Source organism: Oncorhynchus keta, chromosome 34 (assembly GCF_023373465.1).
Source record: "Oncorhynchus keta strain PuntledgeMale-10-30-2019 chromosome 34, Oket_V2, whole genome shotgun sequence".
NCBI classification, from domain to species: Eukaryota; Metazoa; Chordata; class Actinopteri; order Salmoniformes; family Salmonidae; genus Oncorhynchus; species Oncorhynchus keta.
In genome coordinates, this window is record NC_068454.1 from 81,771,871 (window position 1) to 81,793,634 (window position 21,764).

Genomic DNA, 21,764 nt, shown 5'->3' on the forward strand with positions numbered 1-21,764 from the left:
CGTCTCTGTCACTCTCTCTTTCTCATACCCAGGGTTGCTGTGGGGAGGAGAGTGGAGGGGAAGAGTCCGGGCTGGTCCCGCCCCCAAGGTCTGTGGCTCTGACTGGGTCAGAGATGAAGGCTCTGCTGCAGTGGGAGGAGGCTGACACACACCCTCTAAACACACTAGAGAAACACATCACGGTACACACACTCACACTTTGTGCATAGTAATGATTATAAATGCAAATCTCTGGTCGGAAGTAGTGGAAGTAACTGTTGTGTGTGTGTGTGTGTAGAAGCTGTGCAAGGAGGAGGATTCATTGGAGACCCTGTTGGAGAATGTGATTGGTCTACGACAGACGCTGGAGAGCACTATGGACACATCTTCTCCCCTGAGACAGAGCCCACTCTACCCAATCCTGACACGTTATTGGCCCAGTTCAACCACAGGTACCGCCCACTGACACTATTGGCCCAGTTCAACCACAGGTACCGCCCACTGACACTATTGACCCAGTTCAACCACAGGTACCGCCCACTGACACTATTGGCCCAGTTCAACCACAGGTACCGCCCACTGACACTATTGGCCCAGTTCAACCACAGGTACCGCCCACTGACACTATTGGCCCAGTTCAACCACAGGTACCGCCCACTGACACTATTGGCCCAGTTCAACCACAGGTACCGCCCACTGACACTATTGGCCCAGTTCAACCACAGGTACCGCCCACTGACACTATTGGCCCAGTTCAACCACAGGTATCGCCCACTGACACTGTTGGCCCAGTTCAACCACAGATACCGCCCACTGACACTATTGGCCCAGTTCAACCACAGGTATCGCCCACTGACACTGTTGGCCCAGTTCAACCACAGATACCGCCCACTGACACTATTGACCCAGTTCAACCACAGGTATCGCCCACTGACACTGTTGGCCCAGTTCAACCACAGGTACCGCCCACTGACACTATTGGCCCAATAGATACCGTTAAAGCTACAGTATGTAACTTTTTGTGCGAGCTGAACAAATTCACATAGAAATGTGAGTTATAGATCTGCCATTCTCACTGAACGCATGTCTAGAAGCGGTAGGTCTGTTATATGTGCGCTATTTTTATGCTTCCAGTTCTTAAATTTAATTTTTGCATCTTTTACTTTTGGTTTTGCACACCAGCTTCAAACAGCAGAAACAGTCATGGAAGATATATTTCACTTAAGCAATAAGGCCCGAGGGGGTGTGGTATATGTCCAATATCAAATCAAAGTTTATTTATCATGTGCGCCGAATACAACAGGTGTAGAGTGAAATGCTTACTTACAGGCTCTAACAAATAGTGTGGGAAAAAAAGGTGTGTATGTGTGTAGGTAAGTAAAGAAATAAAACAACAGTAAAAAGACATTTGAAAATAACAGCAGTGAGGCTATATACAGACACCTGTTAGTCAGGCTTATTGAGGTAGTATGTACATGTAGGTATTGTTAAAGTTACTATGCATATATGATGAACAGAGTAGCAGTAGTGTAAAAAGAGGGGTTGGTGGGTGGTGGGACACAATGCAGATAGCCCGGTTAGCCAATGTGTGGGAGCACTGGTTGGTCGGGTCAATTAAGATAGGATGTACATGAATGTATAGTTAAAGTGACTGCATATAAGATAAACAGAGAGTAGCAGCAGCGTAAAAGAGGGGTTGGGGGGGGGCACACAATGCAAATAGTCTGGGTAACCATTTGATTAGCTGTACAGGAGTCTTATGGCTTGGGGGTAAAAACTAGTGACCAGGAAATGACAGAGAGATTTCTGCATAGTGCACCTTTAACAAAAATTCAATTTTAATCAACTGTTTTTTAAATTATGGCCTGTATGAACTCAATCTGTTTGGGGAATTTGGCTTGTCTTGAATGACCCACTGACATGCTATGGACCCAGTTTTGACCCGAAGCTGTGTGGGTCCTGTTCTGACTGTCTGTGTTCTCTCCTGCAGGACGGTGTTTGTGTTGTCAGAGGTGTTGGATGAGCAGCTGAAGGCTCTGTGGTTCTCCCCCTTCCACACCGACGACATGGAGGCTGAAGTAGACATGGTGAGACACCTGGGTGTTGTGTGTGTGTGTGTGTGTGTGTGCGTGTGCGTGTGCGTGTGCGCGTGTGTGTGTGTGTGTGTGTGTGTGTGTGTGTGTGTGTAAACCTCTCTGTCTCTAGGTGAAGGTGGACCTGCTAGGCCTGGCCCAGGAGTGTTGTCCAGAGTTGGACCTGAAGTCAGAGCTGGAACGCTCCTTCCTGTCTGAGCCTTTGTCTCCCAGTCATACCAAAACTAACAAGGGCTTCAGGCTGGGCAAGCACAAACACGAGACCTTCATCACCAGGTACACACACTTTTATCATCTTCAGGTACATAATGTGATTGTATGTGACCCACATGTTAAAAAAGATGCCTGTGTCGTCCTCTTCCTCTCTGCAGTGGTAAGTCAGACTACATCGAGCCAGCTAAGAGAGCCCACATGATGGCTGCTCCTCGCGGTCGAGGTAGGGGGGGCTTCGGGGGACAGCCCTTTCGCTCCAACGACATCTTCCGCCAGCGCAAACAGAACACTTCGCGCCCTCCCAGCATGCACGTGGATGACTTTGTGGCGGCGGAGTTTAAAGATGTTGGGACTCCCCTGGGCCTGTTGCCCCCCAAGCGACCCCCTAAGAGCTCCCCCAAACCCCCCACCAGAGGCCTGTTCACTGGGAACAGAGGCAGGGCTGCTTTCCACAGCCAGCAGACACGCTTTTTCACCCCACCGCAGCCTAAAGGAGTGCTGCTGTCTGGTATGTTGACACACACACAAACAGATCGCTGTAAACTAACAAGTGGGTCTGTTGTCTTTTAAAGAAACTTTGACTAACATGTCTTCCCATCCCCCTCCCTTCTAGGTAACTATAATGCCCGCCGTGAGGGTGGGCGAGGTGGCACGTCATGGAGTGGTCCGTTGCCACCGGTTACCCACAGAGGAACATACAGTGATGCCAGAGGCGGGCAGAGCAACTTCACACGCGGTCCCCTGCCCTCACGCCAGCAGCCTGCAGGTACACACATACTCGTATGGACACGTACATACTGTATAAGCACACATACATATTCAGAGAACAACATGAATATAAGATAATACTTTCATGCACAATTACTGATGGTCACCCTTGTTCTTCTCGCTCCCTCTCTTCCAGGTGCATATCGCCTGGCTCCGCGGGACCGCGCCCCTCGAGGTCGTGGGGGTACAGGCCTATCGTGGCTGAGTCAGGGAGGAGGAGGGGGAGGGGGTCCCAGGGGGAAGTTTAGCGGTGGGGGAGGCAGCGGAGGAGGGAGGGGACGACACGTTCGCTCCTTCACCAGGTAAACAAACCTGGCCAATGACTGCAGCCCGTCACGGCTCTTAACGGACCAATCAGGAATAATGAGTTCATCATCTCCATGGAAACGTGTCCTCTGGGATTCTATTGATGATGATGTGTGGAATTTGTTGTATTATGTTTTAGTTCTTTTACATTGTTGTTCAGACTCAATAAAGTTCTGTGATTGAGAGCGCTGTCTGGAGTAGTGTGTTAGTGTTCCTCACTGTTAGTATGGATGGTTGGATGGATTGACAGACGGATCGATGCATGGGGTTTATGCAATGTAAGAAATGCATGATGAGCTGTATATAATTACATTAGAGTAGATGGAGTAAGACTATTGTACCTTAAGAGGACCAGAGATCAGAGGTGTTTCAGCAGACTTTATTTAGGATCTCAGCAGGCTGGTTTTCTCTGAGTTGAAGAAATGTCACAGGTATCTGCCAATCATCAAGGGTGCGTTCAGGGGATGCCACACCAGATAAAAATGTTTTGAGACTGTTAAATGAAGAAGGAATTGAGGAAGTTAAAGCATTTTCTCTCATTTGTGCCTACTGAACATAACCCAGTAACATTAGGAATGGCCCCTCAGATGACGGTGACCTCTCTGCTCTTGATGCAGTCGAGGGTAAGGCTGCGGGGGCGGGCCATGCGTGACCCCTCCCCTGGCTGTGGGGAGGTAGGCGGGTATAAGGCTGGAATAGGCAAAGCCGAGGGTAGTGATTGGGTAGAAGCCTGTGTTGGCCCTGCCCTCAGCAAGCCCCTGGTTGGGTGTTCTACTTGAAGCTGGCTCCTAATTGTCCCATCTTCTTGATGCAGTCCTCTGATTGGCTCGTCTCTGTTCCGCTGGCCCCTGCATGGCTGCAGGCTCCGGAGCATCTCCAGTAGCTCCCTCTTCTCTAGATCCGCTTCTGCCAGCTCCTGTCTCCGCAGGCGCTCTGCCCCCAAGAGAGCCCGCACATCACACATCACCCTCGACACCTGGCCCTACAAACACACACAAGGATGTGTCATAACACACACACACACACATTCCTATAGGTAGTACATATTATATGTGTGTGTCACCTTGAGGTCCTCCACCTCGCTCTTCAGCAGAGACTCTTTCTGCACCATGTGTCTCCTCTGAGAGTCCAGCCTCGACTCCATCTCACGCCTCACCTCCTCCACCTTATCCAACATCTCTGCCCTGCAACACACACAAACACACGCATGTGTCACAATGAATCACAATATCCAATGTATAAAAGCAATGACATCGCCCTTGAGGTTCTAAAATATTGTAAATATTGGCACAGCTTTGTCAAGGATTTGTTAAGAACGACACAGATATAACATCCTAATATATCTCAATCCATCACCTCAAACACACAAACCTGAGCAGCTCCAATTCTGTTCGTAGCTCCGCAACACAGTTGTGCTGTGATTGGTCTACAGAGAGGAGGGTGTGGCCACAGCCGCTAGGACACGCCCTGCTGCGGAACTCACACTCTAACAGGTGAGACTCTAGACCCCTCCTCTCCACCTGCACCGGACAACCTGGGGAGGTGGAGAGAGGAAAGAGGAGTTAAGGAGAGGGATACAGAAAGTAACAGAAAGACTAAGTTAGAGAGCAACACTTGAGACCTACTGAAAGTCTCACACTGTCTTTCTCACCCCAACCCCTTCCTCTACCCCACTCCGCCTTCCTCTACCCCTCTCCGCCTTCCTCTACCCCGCTCCGCCTTCCTCTACCCCGCTCCGCCTTCCTCTACCCCACTCCGCCTTCCTCTACCCCACTCCGCCTTCCTCTACCCCGCTCCGCCTTCCTCTACCCCGCTCCGCCTTCCTCTACCCCGCTCCGCCTTCCTCTACCCCACTCCGCCTTACTCTACCCCGCTCCGCCTTCCTCTACCCCGCTCCGCCTTCCTCTACCCCACTCCGCCTTCCTCTACCCCACTCCGCCTTCCTCTACCCCGCTCCGCCTTCCTCTACCCCGCTCCGCCTTCCTCTACCCCGCTCCGCCTTCCTCTACCCCGCTCCGCCTTCCTCTACCCCGCTCCACCTTCCTCTACCCCGCTCCACCTTCCTCTACCCCGCTCCACCTTCCTCTACCCTGCTCAGCCTTCCTCTACCCGCTCCGCCTTCCTCTACCCCACTCCACCTTCCTCTACCCCACTCCACTGCACTGCATGGCACTCAAGCACTCCACCCTCAGAGAGGCAGTAGCAAAAGTTCAAAGGAAGATTGAAGGATAAGAACTTATGTTTTCAATCATGCAAATGAATGAAACACAATCCAATACCACACAAATGCAAACACCCTGATACCTACCGCACTGGTAACATATGTAGTCTTCACCTGCCAACAACAGGTCACAGACACGTGAGAGTTCACCCAATACCCCCCATATGTTGCATTGGCGCTCATCCTCTGGGGGATGTTTCACATTAAAAATGTAGGTGGGATCCCTTCCTGAGTAGTTGGATGTCTCCCCAATACAGATCTAGGGTCTTTTATTTTCATTTCACCCATAATCGTAAAGGTTGGGATTTGGTTAAGGTAAGATGATCCTAGATCTGTAGAGCAACTGCTACCTGGAGCTAAGGTCATTGTTCATCCCAGCTGGGCTCCGTATGATGTCACCATGACAACTGGTCTACCACCTGCTCCCCTCACACAGGTGGTATATAATTTATGCTCCGTCTAAACTAAACACACTTCCATGTAGTATACTATACATTTCTCTAATACACTTACATACACACACACTCTCTGTATTGTAATACACTGTAATCAGTGGAGGCTGCTGAGGCGAGGATGGAATGGAGTCAATGAAATGGTATCAACCACATGGAAACCACATGTTTGTTACCATTCCATTGAATCCATTCCAGGCATTATTATGAGCCGTCCTCCCTCAGCAGCCTCCACTGACTGTAATACACACAGAGCTGTAGTACCTGTGGAGGAGCAGGATATGAAGGTGAATGGACACTGGTCCTCGTGTGTGTGAAGTGTCTCCAGGCAGCAGACGGCATCACAGCCCTGGCCAGAGTTAACACAACGGATCTGGAGCCTAGACAGGTCATTACGCATGTACCTAACACAGACCAGACCAGACAGTGGTTGTTAGAATAACCATATTATAGTGTGTGTATGTTTCTGTGTGTATGTTTCTGTGTGTATGTGTCTGCGTGGGTGTTTCTGTGTGAGTGTTTCTGTGTGAGCGTGTATGTGTCTGCGTGGGTGTTTCTGTGTGAGCGTGTGTACCTGTGCAGTGGTCTCAGAGTGCTGATGTCCAGTGGAAGTCTGTCCTCAGGGCAGGAGTGGTGGTGTATGAGCCAGGAGCTGATGCAGGCGTCGCAGTAGGCATGTTCACAAGGGGCCTGGAGGGGGCGCTCCAACACATCCCGACACACACAGCACAGAAGCCCCTCGTTCACGTACCCCACAAACCTCTCCAGGTCATAACCCATCCTACAGCACACACAGACACACAGATCCATGCAGAGCAAAAACAGCCAGACACCCATACAGCAGCATACAGCAGTGTTAACTTCCTCCTCAATGTTCCTGGTTTCTCCGTTTTTGAGCCCCTATGACTCTCCATTCTACTGGCATTCTATTTTACAGAATACACTGACCCTTACCTGAGACTCTCTATGACTCTCCTTCTCTTCCCTCAGTCCTTTCTTCCTCTTTGGACCTCTCTCCTCCTCTTCTTCTCTCTCCTGTCTCTGTAGTTTACCCTAGGTCTCCATAGCAACAGGGATCCTCTGCCCATGCAGCCAGCTGCTGGACGAGACCGCAGACAGACAGAGTTACACACACACACACACATACACACACACACACACACACACACGTTAAGAGCAAGTGATGAAAGGAAGACTAGGCCTACTGTAAGTAATTCTGATTTATCTATTTGTTTTATTCATACATTTTGTCAGGATACATCCCTTGGGATGAATCATTATGTTCTTACAGGGGGTCCTGATGAAGCAACAAGCACATTAAAGGCAGTTCCATTCAAACAGGAAGATGTGTATCTACAAACATGTTTTCTCCCTCATCCCTTTCCCTCTCTGTCTCTTTGGATGTGGGATTATAATGGATTACGCTCCCATCTTCTCTGATTGGATTACAGACTCCATGACAACATCCCCACTGCACTCTTACCCCACATCAGAAATCAAAAAGCAACCCCGAAAGAGTGAGTGAGTGAGTGAGTGAGTGAGTGAGTGAGTGAGTGAGTGAGAGATATTAGAGACACATATTTCCCTCAGATTACAAAGACTCACAAAGAATTCGAAAACAAATCAAATTTTGATAAACTCCTATATCTATTGGGTGAAATACCACAGTGTGCAATCAAAGCATCAAGACTTGTGACGAGTGACCTGTTGCCACAAGAAAAGCGTCCACAAGAAAAGGGCAACCAGTGAAGAACAAACATCATTGTAAATACAACCTGTATTTATGTTTATTTATTTTCCTTTTTATACTTTAACTATTTTCACATCATTACAACACTGTATATTACATTATATGACATTTGAAATGTCTTCATTATTTTTTATTTTGGAATTATTTTGGAACAGTAATGTTTACTGTTATTTTTTTATTGTTTATTTCACTTTTGTTTATTATCTATTTCACTTGCTTTGGCAATGTAAGCATATTGGTCCCATGCCAATAAAGCCCTTAAATTGAATTTAAATTGAATTGAGAGAGAGAGATGAGAGAGGGAGATGTCAACCAAATAAACAATAAACAAAGAGATATCATAGTTATGATGATGACATCGCCACCACGTGTCAGCAACACCATAGGATATAAAGCCTAGATCTCTAGCCTACTACAGCCCACTACTTATACCATGGCCATCGACTATGTGCTTTCAATATGCATTTTAATATCATGCATTATGATAATATGGAAAATATAAACTCTCTGTAACTCAATAGCAGTTTATGCATTTCAGTAAAACTTCTGTATTCTGCGATGTTGAATATTAATTCTGCATGCAAGCAACCTTCTGACCAGTACCTGCTTTTTTGCAATGTGTGATTTAGCAGAAATGCTTGTCAGGATGGAATTTATTTGACCATTTATTAGACTTTTATTCTCTAGAGTTGTTTACTTACCACCCGCGCTCAGTCCATGACAGATGACATCTCATTCGGAATCATCATTTAATTCCGCAAACTCCTTCAAATTGACGTGACATTTTATAACACAAATATCCATGCAATCAATATCGATCAGTTTCATAAATGAGTCTGAATGGCCTACTGTAGGGCAGGCAGGCTATTATCGTAAATCGGTGAAGTTAACCTTGGACTCATCTGGCGAAAATCAGATTATTTAGATATCTAAATGTACACTCGTTTTACCTCTACCGGCACGACACCGGCTGACAGTGGCAGATCGTGTTTCTTGTCGCAAAACGACCGAACGAGAGCAAAACGCCATCGTTTGGGGCGCGGGAGAAAACGAGTGCACTCAATAACACTAGACTCCGCCCCTCTACGTAACACGTAGCCAATAGCAGCTTACGCCACTTTAGCGGGAGAATTCGTCTCTGAAGAGTTGTGTATCATTGTTTTCTTGTAACTAACTGTAAAGCAGAGGCTTGCTTGACTAAACAAGTATGTATGAAACACACATTTATGCCTTATGTTATCTTTCCAACATATTGTCACAAGCTAGTTGGTTGTTATAGACGATGAGATGAAAATGTTGAAGTGTTCAAGGTAGCTCAACTAATTTTGGGCTAACTAAGCTACACTAACGTAAGCCAACAGTTAACGTAATGTGTCTATCTGAACCAACAATGACGTGTATAAACTCATCATTGGTATAAACCCATACATCTCATTGATCTGAAATAACTATTCAAGGGCCATGTACACTGAATGGAAGTAATATATAGCTGTTGTGTAATTCTGTTATTTAACTAGCTGCCTTTTACTAATCAGCTGCTTACTAGAACATTGATTAGCTAGTTAGCTAGCTGAATAAGGTGTTACAGTAGGGAACAAAAGCCTCCATACCCAGGACCACTAGTACTTGTTCTCCAGGGGGCTCAGGGTTGGCTACCCATAAGCCCTCTTATAAATGTGAAATGATTAAATCAAAATTACAAACACCCCTCACTCAGACAGGATGCGTTGCTCAGGGCCCCAGCCAGGTCTTTGGTAACACATGGCGAAAGAAGCCCCGGTTCGTCCCCTCCTGGAGCCTCCTGGCTGGTCCTCCTGATGCCTGTGGGTACTCTGCTTGAACCGGAGCCTCTGGCCCCTAAACTCTCCCGGGAACGTGCTCTACAAGGTGAACACCACGGTCCACTTCACTTTCATCCTTAGCCACAAATGACCCCTATTACTATTGTAGTAATTAAGCAACTAAGCATAGGAGTCATATTGGAGCTACTTCTCTCTCTAGCCGATGTGAGTAAGACCTTTAACAAATGAACATTCACAAGGCCGCAGCCAGACAGATTACCAGGACGCGTACTCCGTGCATGCACTGACCAGCTGGGAAGTGTCTAAACTGACATTTTCAACCTCTTCCTGACCCAGTCTGTAATACCTACATGTTTCAAGCAGACCATCATAGACCCTGTGCCCAAGAACACCAAGGTGACCTATCTAAATGACTATTGCCATGTAGCATCTGTAGTCATGAAATGCTCACATGGCTCACATCAATACCATCATCCCAGACACCCTGGATCCACTCCAGTTCGCATACCTAGCCAACAGATCCACAGATGACACAATCTGTATTGCACTCCCACACTGCCCTTACCCACTTGGACAAAAGGAACACCTATGTGAGAAGGCTGTTCATTGACTAAATCTCAGCGTTTAACAACATGTCCATGCTCATCACTAAGGTAAAGACCCTGGGACTGAACATCTCCCTTGGCAACTGGATCCTGGACTTCCTGTCAGGTTGCTCCCAGATGGTGAGGGTAGGCAACAACATCCTCCATGCTCACCCTCAATATGGGGGCCCCTCAGGGGTGCGTGCTTAGTCCACTTCTGTACTTCCTGTTCACCCACGACTGTGTGGGTGCGCACGACTCCAACACCATTAAGTTTGCCAATGACATAACGGTAGGCCTGATCAACGACAACAATGAGACATCCTATAGGGAGGAGGTCAGAGTCAACAACCTCTCCCTCAATGTCAGCAATACAAAGGAGCTGATGGTAGACAACAGGAAACGGAGGGCCGAGCACACCCACATTCATATCGACAGGGCTGTAGTGGAGGGGCTGCATCACCACTTGGTATGGCAAATGCTTGGCATCCAACCGCATGGCACTACATACAGAGGGTAGTGCATACGACCCAGTACATCTCTGGGGCCAAGCTCCCTGCCATCAAGGATCTCTATGCCAGCCGGTGTCAGAGGAAGGCCTGAAAAATGTTCAGACTCCAGCCACCCAGAACATCGGCTGTTCTCTCTGCTACCGTACGGCAAGCACTACCAATGCACCAACAGGACCCTGTACAGCTTCTAGCCCCAAGCCATAAGACTGCTAAATAGTTTGTTTAAAAAAACAATTCAATGGTTTACATTTACATTGTAGTCATTTAGCAGACACTCTTATCCAGAGCTACTTAGTTAGTGCATCCATCTTAAGATAGGTAGGTGGAACAACCACACATCTCAGTCATAGTAAGTACATTTTTCCTGAAAGTAGCTATCAGCAAAGTCAGAGCTAGTCAGGGGTGTTGGTTAACAAAATTATTTTTTTGTCAACTTCTCGATACTCATTGTGTATCTATTATTTTATTATGATTTTTTTCTATTATTTCTCTGATGTGAAGTAAGTAAGCATTTCACTGTTCATCTAGACCTGTTGTTTACGAAGCATATGACAAATAACATTTGAATTGATTTGACTTCATCCAAGACTGTGTAAAGGGTTTCACTCATATTGCGACATGTGGACATTCTCAGACCTATCTAACAGTTCTCCTTCCTTGCAGGTCCAGAGGAGCCTCTCAGCCCCTGCACTGCCCCTTGCCCTGCCTGTGAAGGCCTTCAACCTGGCTAAGAGCAGCCCCCAAGCCCCAGGCCTGTCCAGAGCTCTAGCCAGGGTGCTAGGTGCAGCAGACAGTAAGAAGAACGAGCTAGAGCCTGAAGACCCTTCCTTTACAGAGGAGAACACTGGAGACCCAGCTGGTGAGTCAGACATGGGAGGATGGGAGGTGGGGTGGGTTGTGGTGGTGGCACAGTAAATGGTTGCCATTGAAACCAGGTATTCCTGGTGTAGATCTAATGCATTTAAATGTGGAGCAGTACTTCTGGTAAGCTTTGGATTTACTCTCCATGTCAAAAGCAGAAATTCTGGTGATGAAAATCACAGATTTATAAAGCAACAAAGTTACTACAAACCAACGATGATGGTAAGAATAGTCAGGAACATTTTGTGTGCCATAAGAAATGCAGTATATTAACTATGTAGCATATATTGTTTCCATTTCACTGCTGATGTTCTGAAACATTGTTTGAAAGATGCTGGGATTTTGTATAGGTTAACGATTGAGTTTAAGACCCAAAATGGTGAGGCACGGGTAGGAACTGTATTTTTCCTATTAAAATAGGGATATTTTTTATTTAAGCAGGCAAGTCAATTAAGAACATACAGTGCCTTCAGAAAGTATTCAGACTCCTTGACTTTTTCCGCACTTTGTTACGTTACAGCCTTATTCTAAAATGGATTAAATAAAAACAAATCCTCAGCAATCTACACACAATACCCCATAATGACAAACCGAAAACAGGTTTTTCAAAATTTTAAAAATTTATACAAAATTTAAAACCGATACCTTATTTACATAAGTATTCATACCTTTGCTATGAGATTTGAAATTGAGCTCAGGTGCATCCTGTTTCCATTGAGCATCCTTGAGATGTTTCTACAACTTGGAGTCCACCTGTGGTAAATTCAGTTGTTTGAACATGATTTAGAAAGGCACACACCTGTCTATGTAAGGTCCCACAGTCAAAGGAATTGTCCGTAGAGCTCCGAGACAGGATTGTGTCGAGGCACAGTTCTAGAGAAAGGGTACCAAAACATTTCTGGAGCATCGAAGGTCCCCAAGTACACAGTGGCCTCCATCATTCTTAAATGGAAGAAGTTTGGACTCTTCCGAGAGCTGGCCACTCGGCCAAACTGAGCAATTGGGGAAGAAGGGCTTTGGTCAGGGAGGGGACCAAGAACCCGATGGTCACTCTGATAGAGCTCCAGAGTTCTTCTGTGGAGATGGGAGAACCTTCCAGAAGGACAACCATCTCTGCAGCACTCCACCAATCAGTTATCTATGGTAGAGTGGCCAGACGGAAGCCACTCCTCAGTAAAAGGCACATGACAGCCTGTTTGAAGTTTGCCAAAAGGCAACTAGAGATTCTCAGACCATGAGAAACAAGATTCTCTGATCTGATGAAACCAAAATGTAACTCATTGGCCTGAATGCCAAGTGTCACGTCTGGAAGATACCTGGCACCATCTCCAGTGAAGCATTATGGTGGCAGCATCATGCTGTGGGGATGTTTTTCAACGGCAGGGACTGGGAGACTAGTCAGGATCGAGGCAAAGGTGAACGGAGCAAAGTACAGAGGTCCTTGTTGAAAACCTGCTCCAGAGCTCTCAGGACGTCAGACTGGGGTGAAGGTTCACCTTCCAACAGGACAACGACCCTAAGCACAAAGCCAAGACAATGCATCAGTGACTTTGGGACAAGTCTCTGAATGTCCTTGAGTGGCCCAGCCAGAGCCCGGACTTGAAACTGATCAAACATCTCTGGAGAGACTTGAAAATAACTGTGCAGCAACGTTCCCCATCTAACCTGACAGAGCTTGAGAGGATCTGCAGAGAAAAAATACAGGTGTGCCAAGCTTGTAGCGTCATACCCAAGAAGACTTGAGGCTGTAATCGCTGCCAAAGGTGCTTCAACAAAGTACTGAGTAAAGGGTCTGAATACTTATGTAAATGTAATAATTGTAATATTCTAAAAACCTGTTTTTGCTTTGTCATTATGGGGTATTGTGTGGAGATTGATGAGGAGAAAAAAAGTGATTTAATCCATTTTAAATTAAGGCTAACATAACAAAATGTGGAAAGAGTCAAGGGGTCTGAATACTTTCTGAAGGCACTGTATACTTATTTACAATGGCGGCTTAGCAAGAGGCAAAAGGGCTAAACTTTCCAGTTTGAGTGTGTTTTGCAGCTTGTTCCAGTCGCTAGCTGCAGCGAACTGAAAAGAGCAGTGACCCAGGGATGTGCGTGCTTTGGGGACCGTTATCAGAATGTGACTGGCAGAACGAGTGTTATTTCTATTGTTTTATTTACCTTTATTTAACTAGTCAGTTAAGAACAAATTCATATTTTACAATGATGGCTTACCCCGGACAAACCCTCCCCTAACCCGGACGACACTGGACCAATTTGTGCGCCGCCCTATGGGATTCTTGACCACGGCCAGTTGTGATACAGCCTGGGATCGAACCAGGCTCTGTAGTGACGCCTCTAGCACTGAGATGCAGTACCTTAGATCGCTGCACCACTCGGTAGGGTTGCTGTAGGTATCTCAGATGGGGCAAGTGAGGGCTAAGAGGGTTTTATAAATAAGCATCAACCAGTGGGCCTTGCACTGGATATACAGAGACTGCCAGTTTACAAAGTGCCGGGATGTGTCCTATAAGGAGCATTGTTGGCCGACTGGTAAAGAACATCTAGCTGCTCGAGAGTACCTTTACCTGCCGATCTATAAATGACATCTCTGTAGTCTAGCATGAGTAAGATGGTCATCTGAATCAGGGTTAGTTTGGCAGCTGGGTGAAAGATGAGTGATTACGATAGAGGAAACCAAGTCTAGATTTAACCTTTGGGTTATTTCCAATGTGGTCCTTGATGTAAAAGATAGGAAAAGATGCTACGACCTCCGACAAGACATCAAACATGCAAAAGGACAATATAGGAGGACGGTGGAATCCTATTGCATCGGCTCCGACGCTCGTCATATTTGGCAGGGCTTGCACCCGATAACACATTACCTAGGGAAACAGCCATGAGTTGCCTAGCGATGCAGAACTCCCAAACGAGCTCCATGCCTTCCGTGAAAGCCCCTGTTTTTCCAGATGACTGAGATCTCGCTCTCCGTAGCCGATGTGAGTAAAATGTTTAAACAGGTTCACAATCACAAGGCCGGAATACCAGAGCGTGTTCATCAAAGCATGCGCTGACCAGCTGGCAAGTGTCTTAACAGAAATGTTCAATCTCTCCTTGTCCCAGACTGGAATGTCAACATGTTTCAAGCTGACCACCATTGTCCCTGTTTCTGAGATCTCCAAGGTAACCTGCCTAAATGACTGTAGTCTTGTGGCACTCACATCTGTAATTATGAAGTCCAAGGCTGGTCATGACACACATCAACACCATCATCACAGACACCCTACACCCACTCCAATTCACATACCATCCCAACAGATCCACAGATGATGCAATCTTGCACTTCACACTGCCCTCTTCCACCTGGAGGGAAATAACTGACAATGCTGTTCATAGACTACAGCTCAGTGTTCAACACCGTAGTCCCCCTCCAAGCTCCTCACCAAGCTAGGGACCCTGGGACTGAAACCTTGGACTGAACCCCTCCCTCTGCAACTTAACCACAAAGCACTACAGAGGTTGGTGCGGCAACCCAGTGCATCACTGGGGCCATGCTCCCTACCATCCAGGACCTCTATATCAGAGGAAGGCCTGAAAAATTGCCAAAGACTCCAGCCACCCTAACCATAGACTGTTTACTCTGCTACTGTCTGGCAAACGGTATTGGAGCGCCAGCTCTCAGACCCACAGGCTCACTTAAAAAGCTGTTAATTTTTGTCAGTCTGATTTAGGCCTTAGCCGATACTCGTTGGTGTATTTTAGTTATGACTACAAATTAAATTATTTTTTATTTGCAAACCCTCACGTGTGCCAGAATATTTTATGCCACTTAACACCTATTTGTGGTTAGAATTTTTCCTTGAAACCAAGATCATGTATATGCTGCTTTAGAAAGGAAATGCAGCAAACTGAAATGGCCTTTCTAAGGTGAGGGACATTTAGTCTATCCATTTAGGACTGGCAGGGATTTATTTGATGCTCTGGCTTGGGCTTCAGGGAAACAAACACACACTGAATGAAGCCTAGCCAACTGTAACAAGCCTATGTTTTAATGACAGCAGGTCCAGCATTATGCAAATGAGCGTGGGTAGTGCAGCGGCAGCGCGAGGCAGATTAGAGCTGTGCCTGGGATCAGTGAGCACACGCGCTCTATCCCCCTCCCTCTCAGAGCAACTAGTGCCTCTGTCTGTCTCTCCTTTCTCCGCATTTCCTCTCTCTTTAGCTTTTCACTAGTTTTCCCCTCATTCTGATGTTCCCGTCGGCGGATGATTCGTGTGTTTCTCTTTGAGAAGCAGCTCTGATTTTCCTTTGTGTAAAAAAATAATAATCGCGCATTCGCACGGACTCGCGCTGCGCGCACACCGCTCCGGTTAAACCAGCGCCGTTTCCTCTTTTCTAGTTAAACGGAAATAAGAATAAAGAAAATGCATCTTTACAATTTCATCGGTATTTCCCCATGTAAGCACACACACTCCCCCCGTATGTTAGTATTTGGTGTATAGCAGGTAGAACGAGCGCTGGTTTGAGGTTTAGAGAGACCGGGCTGTAAGTAGGTCGGGCTGGGTTTAAGCGGCTTTAGCCTGCGTCAGCCTAAGCTGGGAGGAATTCACCCAAAGCCCTCCGCGGTAGGCGGGGGCCTAAACGAGGCTGGCCTAGTTAAGCCTGATTCTTATTGTTGCCCGTGTGTGTTGTGTAACACAGAGCAGAGAAGACCTCGGATGAGAGAGAGTACATGCGTTAGACAGACTGTTTGATTGAGAATCCATGACGGGGGAGAAAGAAGAGGGACAAGGAAGAGAGTGAGTGAGAGTTAAACCAGTATTAGCCTGAGCCTCATCACAACAGAAAGAAAAGGGAGGTAGAGAACCAGACCAAATCTCAAAAGAAGGAGAGGAAAAGAAACAAGATATTGTGTTGAGTTAGTGCTGGTGTCTAGGCCTGGCTCGGTCCAGTCTGGTTCCCTGGGCTATGTTCTAAGATGGCGTCTGGCTCCGTCTACATGTCGTCCAGTATGGTGGGTAAGGCTCGCTCCTCCAACTTCACCCTGTCTGAGAAACTGGACCTGCTGAAGCTGGTCCGCCCACACATTCTCATCCTGGAGGAGCACACCAACAAGCACGCTGTCATCGTGGACAAGAACAAGTGCTGGGACACAGTGTCTGATCAGTACAACGTCCTGGGGGGGGACAGGCCCCCCCGCACTGCCCAGGGCCTACGCACCCTCTACAAGAGGCTGAAGGAGTCGGCCAAACAGGAAGTGATGCAACGGAGACACGCCCAGCCAGAGTACAGAGGAAGTATATCTGAACCAACCAGGAGAGTGATGGAGATGATACCTCACCTTTTCCGTCACGGAGCTATTCACCATGATAAAGACCCAGCGACGATGCACAGGTGAGACACACACACACACACACACACACACACACACACACACACACACACACACACACACACACACACACACAGGCTGCTCTGTACAGCTCAGAGAGGTGAGGGGCTGCTATACTAGTAATTAGAGGGGAGGGTTTGCACTCTACTAGAGAAGGGAGGGGCTGATCTGTAGAGCTCTACTAGTAACTAGAGGGGAGGGGTTTCTCTGTAGAGCTCTACTAGTAATTAGAGGGGAGGGGCTGCTCTACTTGTAACTAGAGGAGAGGGGAGGAGCTGTTCTACTAGAGAGGGGAGGGGATGCTATGTAGAGCTCTACTAGTAACGAGAGGGGAGGGGCTGCTCTGTGGAGCTCTACTAGTAATTATAGGGGAGGGGCTGCTCTGTAGAACTCTATTAGGGAGGGGTTGCTCTGTAGAACTGAACACAGAGCTAACCTCAATCAGTTTACACATGCACACATACACACTCCTCATGCTCACACTCTTGACCTCAGAACAACCTCAATTCGTCAGGGCATGGGCTCTACAAGGTGTTCCACAGGGATTATGGACCATAGTTGTGTCTGGTTGACTGGATGTCTTTGGGTGCTGGACCATTATTGATACACACGGGAAACTGTTGAATGTGAAAAACCCAGCAGCATTGCAGTTCTTGACACGTACAGGTGCACCTGGCACCTACTACCATACCCTGTTTAAAGGTTCTTACATTTTATGTCTTGCCCATTCATCCTCTGAATGGCACACATTCTCAATTGTCTCAAGGCTTAAAATCCCCCTTTAACCTTTCTCCTCCTTTTCATCTACACTGATTTCAGACAGATTTTAAAAATGACATCAATAAGGTATCATAGTTTTCATCTCACCTGGTTAGTCTGTCATGGAAAGAGCATTTGTTCTTAATGTTTTGTATACTCAGTGTATAATTTATTATTATATGATAGTTCCAGTTTAACTAAGACAACAAATAAAATGTGAGTTTACAGCACCTCACACGTCACATTTACAGCACCTCACGTCACATTTACAGCACCTCACACGTCGCGTTTACAGCACCTCACACGTCGCGTTTACAGCACCTCACACGTCGCGTTTACAGCACCTCACACGTCGCGTTTACAGCACCTCACACGTCGCGTTTACAGCACCTCACACGTCACGTTTACAGCACCTCACACGTCACGTTTACAGCACCTCACACGTCGCGTTTACAGCACCTCACACGTCACGTTTACAGCACCTCACACATCGCGTTTACAGCACCTCACACGTCGCGTTTACAGCACCTCACACGTCGCGTTTACAGCACCTCACATGTCGCGTTTACAGCACCTCACACGTCGCGTTTACAGCACCTCACACGTCACGTTTACAGCACCTCACACGTCACGTTTACAGCACCTCACACGTCACGTTTACAGCACCTCACACGTCACGTTTACAGCACCTCACACGTCACGTTTACAGCACCTCACACGTCACGTTTACAGCACCTCACACGTCGCGTTAACAGCACCTCACACGTTTACACCTATCACCCCATTCACTCTGTCCAGTTCAAAATATATTTGAGTTGTGGAGATGAGTCTATCAAACCTGCTTTTCAAGAGGCAGAAAGTCAACAATCTGGTCAATTCACATTTGAAACGTAGGAGAGGTATTAGCCCACAGTAGGAGAATGCATTCTTTAGCAAAGTATGAGATGGTCATGAAAAGGGTTTTAAGAAGAACGTTTTTGACCATCCCGAAGACCGGTTGTGTTTCTACACAGCTGGTCTTCTACACCTGCATTTCTTGTTGTTTGGGGTTTTAGGCTGGGTTTCTGTACAGCACTTTGTGACATCGGCTGATGTAAAAAGGGCTTTATAAATCCATTTGATTGATTGAATACTCTCAATACCCCCACCTAGTGCCACTTATACATGTATGGCTGTAGTAATAAAGCTGTATTCTATTCCATATTGTCTCTGTAGGGTGATGTATAATGAGACAGTAATAAAGCTGTATTCTATTCCATATTGTCTCTGTAGGGTGATGTATAATGAGACAGTAATAAAGCTGTATTCTACTGTTAATCTGCAGGGTGATGTAGAATGAGACAGTAATAAAGCTGTATTCTATTCCATATTCTCTCTGTAGGGTGATGTATAAGCATGACTCTCCCATGGAGCAACCTGGCAGCAGCTCCTCCCTCCCAGACTACCCATCAAACCCCGTCACCCACCACCTGGACCAGGATGTGGTCAGGCTGGACCAGGATGTGGTCAGGCTGGACCAGGATGTGGTCAGGCTAGACCAGGACGTGGACGTGAAGCCTCCGCCAGACCTGACCATCCTCTCCACCCGTGTGGGGGTGGTGCTAGGAGGAGAGGGGGCGGAGGAGGAAGATGAGGACTTGGGCAGTGTCCATGGTTATGACGGCTCCCTCTCTCCCTGCCCATCCTCTGTCGTCCTGCCCCTCTCCACCTCACCCGTTCCACTGCAACGTGACCTTTACCCTCATGACCACTACCCCCGCTGTGACCCTGACAGGCTCCGTCCCCTTCAGCTGGCCAAGGAGGAGCACGAGCAGATCATGACCAATCACAGAAAGATGGGCGTATACCTGGAGGAGAAGAGGGAGGGGCTAAAGAGGAAGCAGGAACTGGAGGAGGAGCTCCTGAGAGCAAAAATCAAAGTAGAGAAACTGAGGGCAGCCAGGCTGAGACATGGACTACCACTGCCCCTATAACTAACACACCCATGGCCTGACTGGACTGAGCATATGGAACTCAGGAGGATGCTCTGAACTGTTTCTATGTCTGTGTTTAGCGTGTGGAAGAGGGGTTTGGCCTGAGAAATCATGTTTGTGTGATGAGCAGTGAGTTTGAAGGAGGATTTAAAGGTCCAATGCAGCCTTCTCAATCTCAAATAATTTCTGGGTAAAAATGAATTACATTACTGTGATTGTTTTCTATTAAAATGCTCAAAAAGAGACAAAAATAGATTTTTTGCAAAGTTAAATTTCTCAAGTAAGAATTTTGCTAGGATTGTCTGCGAGTGGTCTGAGTGGGGAGGGGAAAACTGATAACAAACTATTATTGGCTGAACGGTTTTCAGCTCTCTTTCTTATTGGTCTATTAACACATTTATGGTGATGTCACCAGGCAGGCCAAAACTCCATCCCACCAAAACAGGCTGAAATTTCAGCCAATCTTTTCTAACATCTCTTATGCTAAAAAGGCACTATCATAGTTTTCACCATTTCACAGTATTCCAATCTCATAGTGTGGAAATATACAGGACCAGTCAAAAGTTTGGACACATCTACTAATGGAATTGTACTATTTTCTACATTGTAGAATAGTAGTGAAGACATCAAAACTATGAAAAAACACATATTTAATTTTTTTTCAACAAACACACATTGCACTAAAAAAGTGTTCTTCGACGTGGCCACCCTTTTGTCTTGATGACAGCTTTGCACACTCTTGGCATTATCTCAACCAGCTTCATGAGGAATGCTTTTCTTACAGTCTTGAAGAAGTTCCCACAAATGCTGACTACTTGTTGACTGCTTTTCCTCCACTCTGAAGTCCAACTCATCCCAAACCATCTCAATTGGGTTGAGGTCAGGTGATTGTGGAGGCCAGGTCAGCTGATGCTGCACCATCTCTCTCCTTGGTCAAATAGCCCTTACACAGCCTGGAAGTGTGTTTTAGGTCATTGTCCTGTTGAAATACTAATGATCGTCCCACTAAGCGCAAACCAGATGGGATGGCGTATCGCTGCAGAATGCTGTGGTAACTATGCTGGTTAAGTGTGCCTTGAATTCTAAATTAATCACAGATGGTGCTTTGCTCATGACACTATCACACCTCCTCCTCCATGCTTCACGGTGGAAACCACACATGCGGAGATCATCCATTCACCTACTCTGCGTCTCACAAAGACATGGCGGTTGGAACCAAAAATCTCAAAATTGGACTCATCAGAGCAAAGGACAAATTTCCACCGATCTAATGTCCATTTCCCGTGTTACTTTTTTGGGCAAAGAATCTTCTTATTGGTGTCCTTTAGTAGTGGTTTCTTTGCAGAAATTAGACCATGAAGGCCTGATTCAAGCAGTCTCCTCTGAACAGTTGATATTGAGATGTCTGTTACTTGAACTCTGAAGCATTTATTTGGGCTGCAATTTCTGAGGCTGGTAACTCTAATGAACTTATCATCTGCAGCAGAGGTAACTCTGGGTCTTCATTTCCTGTGGTGGTCCTCATGAGAGCCAGTTTCATCATAGTGCTTGATTGAGAGAATGCCAGGTGTGTGCGAAGCTGTCATCAAGGCAAAGGGTGGCTACTTTTGAAGAACCTAAAATATATTTTGATTTGTTTAACACTTTTTTTGGAAACTACATGATTCGGTATGTGTTATTTCATAGTTTGGATATCTTCGCTATTATTCTACAATGTAGAAAATAGTAAAAAGAAAGAAAAACCATTGAATGAGCAGGTGTGTCCAAACTTTTGACTGGTACTGTATATAAAACACGGGAAAATCTAGTTTTGCAGTGGGCCTTTTGAACAGTGTATTTGCATAAGGAAGTGTGTGTTTTGAGTGAGGATTTAAACAGTGTGTTTGCATGTGGGACAGTGTGTGTGGTGACTAAGGTTGAGTTATGACTCTGGAGCTAAAAACAATACAGATCTCTGCTTTTGTCAGACGAGAGGCGCTACTATCACTGGTTTCGGGTACTAACGGGTACTATTTTGACTGGTTTCATTTGGTTCAAAACCCCGTGTTGCTTTACCATCCCATTAGGAGGGAAGATGATAGATGATGAGGAGGGGTTTAGAAGGGGGTGTTG

General features: G+C 46.5%; 4 protein-coding genes across 9 annotated transcripts in view; 3 read left to right on the forward strand and 1 right to left on the reverse strand.

The window, feature by feature from the left end:
* The window catches only part of virma (vir like m6A methyltransferase associated), a 71,984-nt gene extending 68,440 nt beyond the window's left edge, over positions 1-3,544 (forward strand). Inside the window, 8 exon segments of the mRNA XM_052495576.1 lie at positions 33-182; positions 278-368; positions 371-431; positions 1,970-2,066; positions 2,185-2,348; positions 2,444-2,793; positions 2,899-3,051; positions 3,190-3,544. Coding sequence (XP_052351536.1) covers positions 33-182; positions 278-368; positions 371-431; positions 1,970-2,066; positions 2,185-2,348; positions 2,444-2,793; positions 2,899-3,051; positions 3,190-3,359 — 1,236 coding nt within the window. The 3' untranslated portion in view covers positions 3,360-3,544.
* The window catches only part of rad54b (RAD54 homolog B), a 67,110-nt gene that overhangs the window by 37,432 nt on the left and 7,914 nt on the right, over positions 1-21,764 (forward strand). The window contains exons 1-2 of one of the 4 annotated variants that reach the window (XM_052495580.1): positions 9,659-9,669; positions 11,344-11,539. The exons of 1 other annotated variant lie outside the window; for it this stretch is intronic. The gene's annotated coding sequence lies outside the window, so the exon portion shown is untranslated. Of the gene's footprint in view, positions 1-9,658; positions 9,670-11,343; positions 11,540-21,764 lie in introns of those variants that run through there. 2 more of the 4 variants (XM_052495578.1, XM_052495577.1) reach the window with 2 other exon arrangements.
* Positions 3,690-8,711, reverse strand: rnf41l (ring finger protein 41, like). Of its 3 annotated transcripts, none has more exons than XM_052495581.1 (7): positions 8,484-8,710; positions 6,987-7,128; positions 6,607-6,813; positions 6,297-6,436; positions 4,731-4,893; positions 4,423-4,543; positions 3,690-4,341 (listed from the first exon to the last, which is right to left on the reverse strand). In XM_052495581.1, exons 3-7 carry the CDS (start codon positions 6,810-6,812, stop codon positions 3,943-3,945), a joined length of 1,029 nt encoding a protein of 342 aa, XP_052351541.1. In that variant the 5' UTR covers position 6,813; positions 6,987-7,128; positions 8,484-8,710; the 3' UTR covers positions 3,690-3,942. The 3 variants fall into 3 exon arrangements, with proteins under 3 accessions (XP_052351541.1, XP_052351542.1, XP_052351543.1); XM_052495582.1 differs by having other exon boundaries at positions 6,987-7,131; XM_052495583.1 differs by having other exon boundaries at positions 4,109-4,292; positions 8,484-8,711.
* Positions 15,622-21,177, forward strand: LOC127915370 (fibrinogen silencer-binding protein-like). Its single transcript, XM_052495584.1, has 2 exons — positions 15,622-16,922; positions 19,061-21,177. Exons 1-2 carry the CDS (start codon positions 16,507-16,509, stop codon positions 19,650-19,652), a joined length of 1,008 nt encoding a protein of 335 aa, XP_052351544.1. The 5' UTR covers positions 15,622-16,506; the 3' UTR covers positions 19,653-21,177.

Bases quoted from the DNA above. Each gene is read 5' to 3' on its own strand.
- rnf41l (XM_052495581.1), bottom strand. From the start codon at position 6,812: ATGGGTTATGACCTGGAGAGGTTTGTGGGGTACGTGAACGAGGGGCTT. The intron at 6,437-6,606 runs GTACACACGCTC...GGTCTGTGTTAG, and splicing joins ACTCTGAGACCACTGCACAG to GTACATGCGTAATGACCTGT. The intron at 4,544-4,730 runs GTTTGTGTGTTT...TGTGTGTTGCAG, and splicing joins ACAGAATTGGAGCTGCTCAG to GGCAGAGATGTTGGATAAGG.
- LOC127915370 (XM_052495584.1), top strand. From the start codon at position 16,507: ATGGCGTCTGGCTCCGTCTACATGTCGTCCAGTATGGTGGGTAAGGCT. The intron at 16,923-19,060 runs GTGAGACACACA...TTCTCTCTGTAG, and splicing joins GACCCAGCGACGATGCACAG to GGTGATGTATAAGCATGACT.